This window comes from Rhinichthys klamathensis, unplaced genomic scaffold, assembly GCF_029890125.1.
Source record: "Rhinichthys klamathensis goyatoka isolate OS25496 unplaced genomic scaffold, OSU_Roscu_1.1 h1tg000462l_1, whole genome shotgun sequence".
Classification (NCBI taxonomy): Eukaryota; Metazoa; Chordata; class Actinopteri; order Cypriniformes; family Leuciscidae; genus Rhinichthys; species Rhinichthys klamathensis.
The window spans coordinates 105903-119997 of NW_026606951.1; the positions used below are offsets into that span (position 1 = coordinate 105903).

Genomic DNA, 14095 nt, shown 5'->3' on the forward strand with positions numbered 1-14095 from the left:
GGGATCATGTTTTTTTGTACTGTCCCTATATAAATAAACTGAAATGAAATAAAAATGTGTATAACTGCAACGATAACTATAATAAATAACTATAGCGATAACTATAAATGTAATAATAAATATAGCGATGACTAGAACTATAAAAATGTCTATAACTATAACAAAGCTATAACTATAGCGATAACTTTATCAAAGCTATAATAACTAACAATAACTAAATATGATAAGTGTAGTGATAAATATAACGATTACAATAACTATAACAATATAACAATAACAATAATTATAACTAACAATGATAGCTATAACAAAAACTATAATAACTGAGGATTGTAACAATAACTGTATTAACTTTAACGAAAACTGTAACAAGTGTAATAACTATAATAAAAACTGTCATGATAAATAAAATGAACTGTTATTAGCTATAAACACAATTGCAGAAGTAGAAGGGTTTTGATTGGCTGTCAGTGTTTTATGGATCATACCTATCATACCTATCTTGTTTTGTTATTGCTACAGTTGTGGTGTGAAGTGATATTCTCATAGAGTTACAGCGATTGGTTACTCGTATGGCTTGGTGAATGAGGTTTGAGAGTGTGAATGACGTGTGTGTTGGTCTCCTGCAGTACTATCACTCGGTCCGGATATTCGCGGGTCAAGACCCGTCCTGTGTGTGGGTCGGATGGGTCACTCCCGACTACCATTATTATAGCAACAACTTTAACCTCGGCAAGATCCGCACGGTGACCGTCACCCTCGGCGACGAGCGAGGCCGTGTGCACGAGAGGTGAGCGCTCGTTCTCATACTGTCAAACCACACATCATTCAGACACCAGATATCATTAATTTTTTTTTACTAGTGTGTGCAGGACACTATAGTTTATTTATGTAAGTGAGGAGAGCAAAATAAAGTAAACTGTGACATATTACACCCAAATATTCTTCATACAGTGACTACCAGTGACATATTTGGGAGCAAAACTGATTCCTCCACTTTGAGCTGATCATGTTTTGCTGAAGTGTGTTTTCTGTAATTGCTAATGCTCTTTTTACACACACACTGAACAACATGAAGCATTGCTTGGTCACTGGTTGAGCTAAACTGGTATTATCTAATTGTGTAGTTAAATTTAACAGCTGACAGATATTCAACATAATTCATGTGTGAGAGTCTAACAGAAGGACGGACAAAACCAGTCAAATATCCACTGAGTTCTGCTCATATTTATCACCATTTTCTAAACTATAGCGAATAAACTGATAATGTGAGAAATGTTGAAGCTGTCTGAATAAGTGCTGGTTTGACTGTACGTCGCCACGGGTCATGTGCTGATGTGCTGATGTCACTGTGTCATGTGACAGCGTGAAGAGGAGTAACTGTTACATGGTTTGGGGTGGAGACGTCACGAGCGCCGCCCACTCGTCCAGCAGGAGTAATGTGGATTTAGAGATCGGATGCCTCATTGATTTGGCCACGGGTCTGTTAGCTTTCACAGTCAACGGCAAAGAGCATGCGACCTCGTACCAGGTACGTCAGCTCAAGCAGCGTCAGACTCGTGACTTCACACTGATTAAATAAAGTAAATAAAGGTATAAAGTGAACATCTGTTGTGCAGGTGGAGCCAAGCGCAAAACTGTTTCCTGCGGTGTTTGTGCGGCCAACAAGCTCAAGTCTGTTCCAGTTTGAACTGGCCAAAATCAAGGTGTGTGGATCCTCATATTCCCATAACTTCATACCAGCATATTAGTCATTATGAGAGAAATGAAGGGGATCTGCTCTCGAACGTTCTGCTCATATGACGTGTTTTAATAATTATATTCATATTTGGTAATTATAACAGTAACTATAACGAACTATAATGGTAACAGTAATGTTAACTTAGCAAAACTATAATGTGAGTTTGTATGACTTGTCTCCTCCAGAACGCTATGCCCATCTCATCCGCCATTTTTAAGAGCGAACACAAGAACCCGGTTCCTCAGTGTCCGCCGCGATTGGACGTCCAGACGATAAACTCAGTTCTGTGGAGCCGAATGCCCAACACCTTCCTGAAGGTGGAGACGACTCGAGTCAGCGAGAGGCACGGGTGGATGGTGCAGTGTGTGGAACCCCTGCAGATGCTGGCCGTACACATCCCTGAGGAGAACCGGTACACACACACACACACACACACACACACTCGAGTCAGCGAGAGGCACGGGTGGATGGTGCAGTGTGTGGAACCCCTGCAGATGCTGGCCGTACACATCCCTGAGGAGAACCGGTACACACACACACACACACACACACACACTCGAGTCAGCGAGAGGCACGGGTGGATGGTGCAGTGTGTGGAACCCCTGCAGATGCTGGCCGTACACATCCCTGAGGAGAACCGGTACACACACACACACACACACACACACTCAAGTCAGCGAGAGGTACGGGTGGATGGTGCAGTGTGTGGAACCCCTGCAGATGCTGGCCGTACACATCCCTGAGGAGAACCGGTACACACACACACACACACACACACACACACACACACGAGTCAGCGAGAGGTACGGGTGGATGGTGCAGTGTGTGGAACTCCTTCAGATGCTGGCCGTACACATCCCTGAGGAGAACCGGTACACACACACACACACACACACACACACACACACACACACACACTCAAGTCAGCGAGAGGCACGGGTGGATGGTGCAGTGTGTGGAACCCCTGCATTTGCTGGCCGTACACATCCCTGAGTAGAACCGGCACACACACACACACACACACACACACACACACACACACACACTCACTCACTCTCTCATTCATGTATTGCAGGTGTGTGGACATCATGGAGCTCTCAGAGCAGGAGGATCTGCGTATGTTCCACTATCACACACTCCAGCTGTACTGCGCGCTCTGTGCTCACGGGAACACGCGTGTGTCTCACGCGCTCTGCAGCCACCTCGACCAATCACAGCTGCTCTACACCATCGACAGCCAATACCTGTCGGGCGTGCTGCGCGAGGGCTTCTACAGCGTCCTCATTAGCGTTCACCTGGAGACGGCCCGGGCCGCGCGCCTCATGATGAGCCGCGAGTTCATCGTCCCCGTCACGCCCGAGACGCGCGGGATTCGACTGTTTCCCGACGCCTCCAAACGCCACCAGCCGCCGGGCGTCGGGCGCAGCGCCTCCCTCAAACCCCGGCTCAACTTAACCCCACCCTGCTTCATCAGCGCCCGCCGCGAGCAGCATCTGCACAGCCCCGAGATCCCGCTCGACGTGCTCAAGGTACACACCCTTTTCAGATAGTAAACTTGGTACTCTGTAACTGTAACAGTAATTATAACAGTAACAGTAATTATAACAGTAACAGTAATAACAGTAACAGTTATTATAACAGTAACTATAACAGTAACAGTAATCATAAAAGTAACTAACAGTAACAGTAATTATACTATTAACTATAACAGTAACAGTAATTATAACAGTAACAGTAATAACAGTAACAGTAAGTAACTATAACAGTAACAGTAACTATAACAGTAACAGTAACTATAACAGTAACAGTAACTATAACAGTAACAGTAACTATAACAGTAACTATAACAGTAACAGTAACTATAACAGTAACAGTAACTATAACAGTAACAGTAACTATAACAGTAACTATAACAGTAACAGTAACTATAACAGTAACAGTAACTATAACAGTAACAGTAACTATAACAGTAACAGTAACAGTAACTATAACAGTAACAGTAACTATAACAGTAACAGTAACTATAACAGTAACTATAACAGTAACAGTAACTATAACAGTAACAGTAACTATAACAGTAACAGTAACTATAACAGTAACTATAACAGTAACAGTAACTATAACAGTAACTATAACAGTAACTATAACAGTAACTATAACAGTAACTATAACACTAACTATAACAGTAACTATAACAGTAACAGTAACTATAACAGTAACAGTAACTATAACAGTAACTATAACAGTAACAGTAACTATAACAGTAACTATAACACTAACTATAACAGTAACTATAACAGTAACAGTAACAGTAACTATAACAGTAACAGTAACTATAACAGTAACTATAACAGTAACAGTAACTATAACAGTAACTATAACACTAACTATAACAGTAACTATAACAGTAACAGTAATAGTAACTATAACAGTAACTATAACAGTAACTATAACAGTAACAGTAACAGTAACTATAACAGTAACTATAACACTAACTATAACAGTAACTATAACAGTAACTATAACACTAACTATAACAGTAACTATAACAGTAACTATAACAGAAACAGTAACTATAACAGAAACAGTAACTATAACAGAAACAGTAACTATAACAGAAACAGTAACTATAACAGTAACTGTAACAGTAATTATAATATTAACTATAAGAATAACAGTAACTATAACAGTAATCATAACAGAAATTAGCGATTACATTTGTAATCATAGCGATTATTTGTACAGCCCCGAGATCCCGCTCGATGTGCTGAAGGTATAAAACAGTGGCGGGTCTGCCATTAAAACATAAAAACCACACAATAAAAACAAAACAGCAAAACTTTTTTCTGCACAGCACTTGGGTTGTCTTGAAGTGCTTTGTAACTGAAGTCTGCTGTGCTGCTCAGGAGAAGGCCATCCTCATGCTGACGGAGGCGGTGCAGGGTGGAGGAGATCACATCCGGGATCCGGTGGGCGGCAGCGTGGAGTATCAGTTCGTTCCCATCCTCCGCCTCATCGGCACACTGCTCACCATGGGCGTCCTGAGCAGCCGAGACGTGCACAAGATCCTGATGCTCATCGAGCCCGACGTGTTCGGGGAGCGCCCGGAGGACGGGATGAAGGAGGGATTAACCGGAGCCGAGGAGAAGGCGGTCGAGGCCGGAGAAGAAGAGGCTCGAGACGGGAAAACACTCGTGAAGGGCCTGTTGGAGAAGAAGCTTCCCGAGTCCGTCAAACGACAGGTCAGACCTGTGATAAATATGAGCAGATCTCAGTGGATATTTGACTGGTTTTGTCCGTCCTTCTGTTAGACTCTCACACATGAATTATGTTGAATATCTGTCAGCTGTTAAATTTAACTACACAATTAGATAATACCAGTTTAGCTCAACCAGTGACCAAGCAATGCTTCATGTTGTTCAGTGTGTGTGTAAAAAGAGCATTAGCAATTACAGAAAACACACTTCACACTTCATTTGAGACAATAGATTCATTATTCAGTTCAGTTCAATAACATGAACTGTTGATGTTTTTATTAGGACTGTTTTAGAATAAAGTCATAAAGAACAAGAAATAAGATGGTTCTTGCTGTTTTTTCTCTCACTATATTGACTCTAACACATTCATTAGAAACATAATTTTTTTAAATTTTAATTACATTTATTTTTAAATATTCATACATTTTACACAATTTATATTTTTACGGATTTGCTGTTTATAATTTATTGTGAGGACTTTTATGTCAGGAGTTTGGACCTATTTATTTCTACAGCGCTTTATACAGTACAGATCGATTCACAGTAATAAACAGAATTAATTATGCAAACTTCATCAGATATGAGACCCAAACTCTACAGAAGACAATAGAGTCGTTATTCAGATCAATTCATAACATGAACTGTTGATGTTGCAAAATTCTTCAATTATGAAATGAAGTATTTATTATGACTGTTTTAATACTCTAGCACATCTATGAGAAAAAAATTTAATTGTAATTTTTATTTTTTTATTTTTTTATATTCATACGAAAAATACAAATGTAATATATATTTTCTTTATATTCATACATGGACACAATTTTTTTTTTTTTTTATAATTTTTTATTCACTATTTATGCTACCGTTCAAAAGTTTGGAGGTAGAAAAAATAAAGAATTTTTATTTATTTATCAAGGATGCATTAAATTGGTCAAAAGTGACAGTAAAGACGTTTATAATGGTACAAAAGATTCTATTTCAGATAAATTCTGTTCTTTTGAACTTTCTATTCTTCAAAAAAATCCTGAAAAATTAAACAAATGATGGTTTCCGTAAAAATCATAAATGTTTCTCGAGCATCAGATCCTCATATTAGAGTGATTTCTGAAGGATCATGTGACTCTGAAGACTGGAGTAATGATTGATTTGATCACAGGAATAAATTACACTTTACTGTATATTCACATAGAAAACTGCTGATTTACATTATAATAATATTTCACAATTTTTTATGTATTTTTGATAACTTTGTATTTTTAAATGCTTACCAACCCCAAACTTTCAAAACAGTGTATATTTGTATTATTCATGTAGCAGATAGGACATACAAACAAGGAAAATCGAAAGCATTTGAGCATAAAATCCGCATAATTTGCCGTGGCGAGTTTACAGTATAAGGTTTGACTAGTGCTGTTTATACAGTAGTTCCGAGTCCATGTGGATAAACGCGTCTGCTAAATGTGAATGTTGTGTAAATGTGTTGTGTGATTGTGTGTGTGCAGATGTGTGAGCTGCTCCACTACTTCTGTGACTGTGAGCTGAGGCATCGCATCGAAGCCATCGTGTCTTTCTCCGACAGCTTCGTCTCAAAGCTGCAGTTCAACCAGAAGTTCCGCTATAACGAGCTGATGCTAGCGCTCAACATGTCCGCCGCCGTCACCGCCAAGAAGACCAAAGAGTTTCGCTCTCCGCCACAGGAACAGGTGCTCAGAACCGCTCGCGTGTATTTGTACAGCGCTGTTCACAACACACATCGTTTCACAGCAGCTTTACAGAAAGTCCACATTACAGTTTACAGAGATCTGTTATCAGAGGACACTGTCTGAGTTATGCAGAAATGTACATATACAAGTAATTTAAGGCAGAAACAATGAGCTCACTGAAGTCATGAATACGTGTTTGTTAACAAATGATTATGACATTTAGAAAAAATGTGCATTTGATCTGAAAACAAAGTCTCTCTATTAATCGTTCAGGATCATTTGATCCGTTCACAGTCTTCAGCAGGATCACGTTACATCACTGTCTTTCAGATTAACATGCTGTTGAACTTCAACATGGGAGAAGACTGTCCCTGTCCCGAGGACATTCAGGAGGAGCTGTACGACTTCCACGGAGAGCTGCGGCTGCACTGCGGTACGAGTCCGGGCCCGGCTCTAAACACCATTACTGAGTCTGTGGGGGACGTGACCAACACTAGAACATAACCTGAAACTGTCATATAATGTCTATCTAACTTAAAAACATTTGTATTCTGCCTTTTAGCTGATAAAAATACTTTGTTCTTTAGTCCCTTCCAGAAAACACCATTACATCACAGTGTAACATAACGCGTCTTTATTTTACATGTCAGTTAAAGGGATAGTTCACCCCAAAATGTAAACTCTGTCAGTAATGACTCTCCCTCATGTTGTTCAACCCCGTAAGACTTTCATTCATCTTCGGAACACAAATTAAGATATTTCTGATTAAATCTGAGAGCTGTCTCACTCCTCCATAGGCTTCTAAGGGATCGAAACCCAAAAAAGTTATTAAAGACATCGTTAAAATAGTCCGAGTGACTACAGCGGCTCAACCTTAAGTTTATCAAGCGATGAGAATACTTTCTGTGCGCAAAAAACAAACAAAAATAACGACTTTATTCAACTATTCATTTCCTTCTCTGTGGGCGTCGAGATTTCACGTAGTGTAACAGCGCAGCGGTTCTGGGTTGTACGTCACACGCATCACATGACCAGCGTCGACCAATAGTGAGCCTGCGTGTGACGTACAACACAGAAGCTTTGCGCAATATCACTACGTGAAATCTCACGGCCCACAGAGAAGGAAATTAATATTTGAATAAAGTCGTTATTTTTGTTTGTTTTTTGCACACAGAAAGTATTCTCGTCGCTTGATAAACTTAAGGTTGAGCCACTGTAGTCACTCGGACTATTTTAACGATGTCTTTAATAACTTTTGGGCCGGTCAGTTTCGATCCCTTAAGAAGCCTATGGAGGAGTGATCCAGCTCTCAGATTTAATCACAAATATCTTAATTTGTGTCCCGAAGATGAACGAAAGTCTTACGGGGTTGAACATCATGAGGGAGAGTAACTACTGACAGAGTTTACATTTTGGGGTGAACTATCCCTTTAACTTCAACATCGCTGAGAAACCGTTCTGACCAAGTCCAACTAAAATCCAACAAAATAAATAATGAACAAATAAAATATAACACAACATGAAATTGACAGTCTTATATATTACGAATATATTAAACCAAAAACTTTCATATTTTTAGAAAGGATGTGCATTAAAACAACCACAACACAACAAGTTGATAAATTCTGGTCTCCTCCAGAGAGAACATTTCAATTTACCGAATCATCCATTTGTTTTCTGACAGGAACACATCACCGCTCCACATTTTGATTGACAGCTGTCACTAGTGACCGTGTTTGCCTCTTTCTGTTCAACCATTGGATAGGATTTTAAAAACGGCTGATGTATTTGTACTTCTGTTAAATATAGGTGAAAAACTACGCCGCAAAAAGAATAAATAAAATGCTTTCTTAAAAAGGCAAAAGAACGCATGCACGTTTTCTTAATATGATAATTAAAAACCAACAGACTGATGAAAATGCAGGACATTTTCTCAATATTTGACGTGCGGGACACAGCAAAGCGGGACGGTGTCACCCTCGGTTCGATCGTCTGACGCAACGACTTTCAGAAAACTAAAAATATAATCATATTGCGTAGTTGTGCTTGGAGTCAATTGTTTTATTTCATAGCGCAGTGAAACAAAAAAAAAAATCCCGATTTGTGCAGCCTGTCAAACACAGAAATCATGAACACATGCAAAAAAAGAGAGAAAACCAATGAAATATTAATAACTGATTATGTTTGTTTTTTCCTTTCAGCTTTTTGTTTCTCTATGCACTATTTTTGCAGTTTTTGCCTAATGATTCTGTCAGATAAATGCGTTAACCAAGTTTAGTGTTTTCTTCTTCCCTCATTTAAAATATATAAATATTTTCCTCATATTTTGATGCTTTAACTGAACTTCTAGTGTTAAAATAAAAATAATTACATTAGATGTTTTAGAAGCGGAATGTTCGATGACACTTTACATTTGTAAAATGAAGTAACAATGAACAATACTTATTAATCTTAGTCCATGTTCATTTCAACATTTTACTAATGCATTATTAAAATCAAAAGTTGCATTTTTAAATATTATTATTTAATGGATCTGAGCTGACATGAATTAATTCTGAATGCTAACAGATTAATAAACCCTGAAACGAGTGTATTGCTCGTTGCTAGTTAACACATTATCGAACTAATTCCACATTATTGTAAAGTTTTACTGAATTTTCTTCTTTTACTGACATTTACAGCTCTAGAAATCACAATTTTAAACCGAAGCTTCTTCATATGTCGATGTTTTTCAACACCATTTGAGTCCAGTTCAAAAACAGTTGTTTAGGGGTGAATTAAAATGATAAATATCTTGATTTTTAGTTGTTCCAGCTTATACGTACTGCTTGTTTAGTCTTATTTTAAAGCAGTTTAAGTCATGTTGTGGAATCTGGATTAGTTCATGCATCCATCCACCTTTTTTTAATGCAAATTTTGGGATGCACATAAATTCTAATAATGCGTTATTCGCAAATGTTTTATGCCGGAAACACAGCTAGTGATGCTGAACTGCAGATGCGACTGAAGGAGATGTTTGTGTTCGCTGAATCTCTCAGATTATGAATAATGAATGAGCTCTGGCTTCAGATGTCATGACCCAGTGATGTCACTGTGGGTAAAGTGTGTCGGTCAGGAGAATGAATGTCTTTCGTCTGTGTCTCTGCAGGGATCCCAGTGGAAGAGGACGAGGAGCATCAGGACACGTCTATTAAAGGTCGTCTACTCGCCCTGATCTATAAGATCAAAGGTCAACCGCAGAGATGTGAAGCTGAACCCACAGAGAAAGAGCAGACCGCTCCCTGTAAGCACACGACACCTCTGGGGCACTGCGGCATCTGTGTGTAGGCATGCAGCGCACAGGAGATTTGAGATTTTTTATTTTGTTTTATTTTATTTTATATTGTTTATATTTTTATTTTATTTATTTTTGTTTTATTTTGTTTTATTTTGTTTTATTTTATATTGTTTATATATATATATATATATATATTTTTTTTTATATTGTTTATATATATATATATATATATTTTTTTTTTTTTTATTGTTTATATATATATATTTTTTTTTTCTGTTTTATTTTGTTTTGTTTTATTTTATTTTATATTGTTTATATATATATATATATATTTTTATTTATTTAATTTAATTTAATTTTGTTTAATTAATTAATTTCTATCTTTATTTTTTTTTTATTTTATTTTTTTTTATTATTAGTATTATTTGTTTATTATTATTATTATTATTTTTTGCACCTGTACATGTTTTAGTGAGATTCATTTAAACAGTTCAAGGTTTTATCTGTGAAAGCTGCTCTTCTACTGTATGCTGACTTTGCTGATTGAAGCATTTTTCCCCTTATAGTAAACACTCATCACATCTTTATACACACACACACACACACACACACACACACACACACACACACACACACACACACACACACACACACACACACACACACACACACACACACACACACACACACACACACACACACACACACACACACACACACACACACACACACACACACACACACACACACACACACACACACACACACACACACACACAGGTTCAATCCTCTTTGGTGTGTGTCTCCTGAGCTCAGCAGTTTTGTGACTTCTCAGCGGGATCGTTCATCAACGCTGCCTCTGATTGGCTGCCCTATAAAACACATATTTACCTCTGATTGGCTGGTCTATAAAACACATATTTACCTCTGATTGGCTGGTCTATAAAACACATATTTACCTCTGATTGGCTGGTCTATAAAACACATATTTACCTCTGATTGGCTGGTCTGTAAAACACATATTTACCTCTGATTGGCTGGTCTATAAAACACGTATTTACCTCTGATTGGCTGGTCTATAAAACACATATTTACCTCTGATTGGCTGGTCTATAAAACACATATTTACCTCTGATTGGCTGGTCTATAAAACACATATTTACCTCTGATTGGCTGGTCTGTAAAACACATATTTACCTCTGATTGGCTGGTCTATAAAACACGTATTTACCTCTGATTGGCTGGTCTATAAAACACATATTTACCTCTGATTGGCTGGTCTATAAAACACGTATTTACCTCTGATTGGCTGGTCTATAAAACACGTATTTACCTCTGATTGGCTGGTCTATAAAACACATATTTACCTCTGATTGGCTGGTCTATAAAACACATATTTACCTCTGATTGGCTGGTCTATAAAACACATATTTACCTCTGATTGGCTGGTCTATAAAACACATATTTACCTCTGATTGGCTGGTCTGTAAAACACATATTTACCTCTGATTGGCTGGTCTATAAAACACATATTTACTTCTGATTGGCTGGTCTATAAAACACATATTTACCTCTGATTGGCTGGTCTATATAACACGTATTTACCTCTGATTGGCTGGTCTATAAAACACGTATTTACCTCTGATTGGCTGGTCTATAAAACACATATTTACCTCTGATTGGCTGGTCTATAAAACACATATTTACCTCTGATTGGCTGGTCTATAAAACACATATTTACCTCTGATTGGCTGGTCTGTAAAACACATATTTACCTCTGATTGGCTGGTCTATAAAACACATATTTACTTCTGATTGGCTGGTCTGTAAAACACATATTTACCTCTGATTGGCTGGTCTATAAAACACATTAACGCATCTCCTCTTGTGTGGTGTGTGTGTGAAGCGAACCTGAAGGAGCTGATCTCCCAGACGATGGTGAGCTGGGCTCAAGAGACACACATCCAGGACCCGGAGCTGGTGCGCGTGATGTTCAGTCTGCTGAGACGCCAGTACGACAGCATCGGGGAGCTTCTGCGAGCCATGAGGAAGACCTACACCATCAGCGCCGCCTCGGTCCACGACACCATCAACCTGCTGGCCTCGCTGGGACAGATCCGCTCGCTGCTCAGCGTACGCATGGGCAAAGAGGAGGAGCAGCTGATGATCCACGGCCTCGGGTGAGAGTGTGTGTGTGTGTGTGTGCTCAGCGTACGCATGGGCAAAGAGGAGGAGCAGCTGATGATCCACGGCCTCGGGTGAGAGTGTGTGTGTGTGTGTGCTCAGCGTACGCATGGGCAAAGAGGAGGAGCAGCTGACAGACAGACATCAAGATGAATTAAGAACTCTTTATTTTATATTCCCAACATTGAAGACACCTGATGTTAACAAGCAGAATCACTGAAGGAGAAAAAAACGTAATTGTAAGTCACCATTATGATGATCAGTGTGTGTTTTAGTTGGCCTCTTGACCCTTAAGTCATTTAACTTTAAGTTTTGTTTGGCTGCTGTACCTGAGTTATAACAGCCAGATGAACAAATAGAAAAGGTGATCTGATGGTGCTCAGTTCCCTGTTGATGGTGAAGTTCGACGGAAATGGATTCAGGATATCATGGATCCTGTGACGATCTATTCTCCTTCTCATGTCACTATTCACTAACTAACGCGCCAGTTCAACTTTTGCCCCGTTTACACGAAGACGCAGATATGTCCCTGCTGTTTGGCCTCTCATTTACACGAAAACCTTGTTTTATCACAGAAAACGATTATTTCTAAAAACTCCGGCCAAAGTGGAGATTTCTGATAACGCCGTTATGTGTTGTCGTGTCAACTTATGCGCCAAAAAATGCTAAACGTCATGTGAGCGCCCAGTTTGGCAGAGTTATGATGACGCTCAACGGTGTATTTATGCGGGTTGATGTAAATGACAACTTTTTTGAAAACGATGTTGTGTGTACGATGTTATTATTGAAAACGGAGGGGGGGAAATATTCGTTTCTCTAAATACCCGGCTATGTGTAAATGTGGCCTTTATTAAGATCGATTACGTATGTCCGGTTATTGTGTGAAAGGTCTAAAGCCGGTCTATCCGTCTCTTCTTTCTCCTGCGCTAGTCTCCTCTTTAGCTCTCCTCTTTAGCTCTCCTCTTTAGCTCTCCTCTTTAGCTCTCCTCTTTAGCTCTTCTCTTTAGCTCTCCTCTTTAGCTCTTCTCTTTAGCTCTCCTCTTTAGCTCTCCTCTTTAGCTCTTCTCTTTAGCTCTCCTCTTTAGCTCTCCTCTTTAAGCTCCTCCATTATGATCCTCTGTGACACTGATCAACCGCAGTCCTTAGCCCTTATTTGCCGATTGTGTCCGTCTTCACCACGGATTTTATTTCATTTGTCCCAAAAACCGCCCCAAAAAAACACAACAACAGAAGAAAAAAATGTACCGCTAAATCACTGGAGAGACGGTTTTTAGTAGAAACTGAGCAATTCTAATTGAAATCTATTGTATATCTCAGTGTGGACGGCGTCAGGATGTTTGCTAACAGTGAATCGGCTAATGCTTCAAACTTCTTTTTACCCCTAAGCAAAGAGCTTTGCCGTGAACTGGTGTTGAAAATGAAATGAAAAGATTCAGAGAACACAAGATAAATGTGTTTTGGCTTGAAACTCACCCATCGTCATGCGGGTTTAATGTGTGTGTTGTGTGTCTCAGCGACATCATGAATAATAAGGTGTTCTACCAGCATCCCAACCTGATGCGAGTGCTGGGGATGCACGAGACCGTCATGGAGGTGATGGTGAACGTCCTGGGAGGAGGGAAGTCTCAGGTGTGTGAGAGACACACACATCAGTACGGAGATGTTCGTGTTTTCCAGCACTAACGTTTCCTTGTGTAACAGGAGATCGCCTTCCCCAAGATGGTGGCGAGTTGCTGCCGCTTCTTGTGTTACTTCTGTCGCATCAGCCGTCAGAACCAGAAGGCCATGTTTGACCACCTGAGCTACCTGTTGGAGAACAGCAGCGTGGGGTTGGGTGAGTGTGTGTGTGTGTGTGTGAGAGTGTGAGATTGTGTGTGTCTGAGAGAGAGAGAGAGAGAGAGAGAGAGAGAGAGAGAGAGAGAGAGAGAGAGAG

The 14095-nt window shown here is 39.4% G+C and overlaps 1 protein-coding gene across 1 annotated transcript in view; it reads left to right on the plus strand.

Moving 5' to 3' along the window:
• Window positions 1–14095, plus strand: part of LOC130071818 (ryanodine receptor 3) — a 248526-nt gene that overhangs the window by 97914 nt on the left and 136517 nt on the right. The window contains exons 32-43 of the mRNA XM_056236709.1: window positions 630–790; window positions 1366–1531; window positions 1620–1706; window positions 1927–2153; window positions 2817–3270; window positions 4648–4983; window positions 6501–6701; window positions 7032–7134; window positions 9850–9984; window positions 11885–12158; window positions 13677–13791; window positions 13864–13996. Coding sequence (XP_056092684.1) covers window positions 630–790; window positions 1366–1531; window positions 1620–1706; window positions 1927–2153; window positions 2817–3270; window positions 4648–4983; window positions 6501–6701; window positions 7032–7134; window positions 9850–9984; window positions 11885–12158; window positions 13677–13791; window positions 13864–13996 — 2392 coding nt within the window. The remainder of the gene's footprint in view (window positions 1–629; window positions 791–1365; window positions 1532–1619; window positions 1707–1926; window positions 2154–2816; window positions 3271–4647; window positions 4984–6500; window positions 6702–7031; window positions 7135–9849; window positions 9985–11884; window positions 12159–13676; window positions 13792–13863; window positions 13997–14095) is intronic.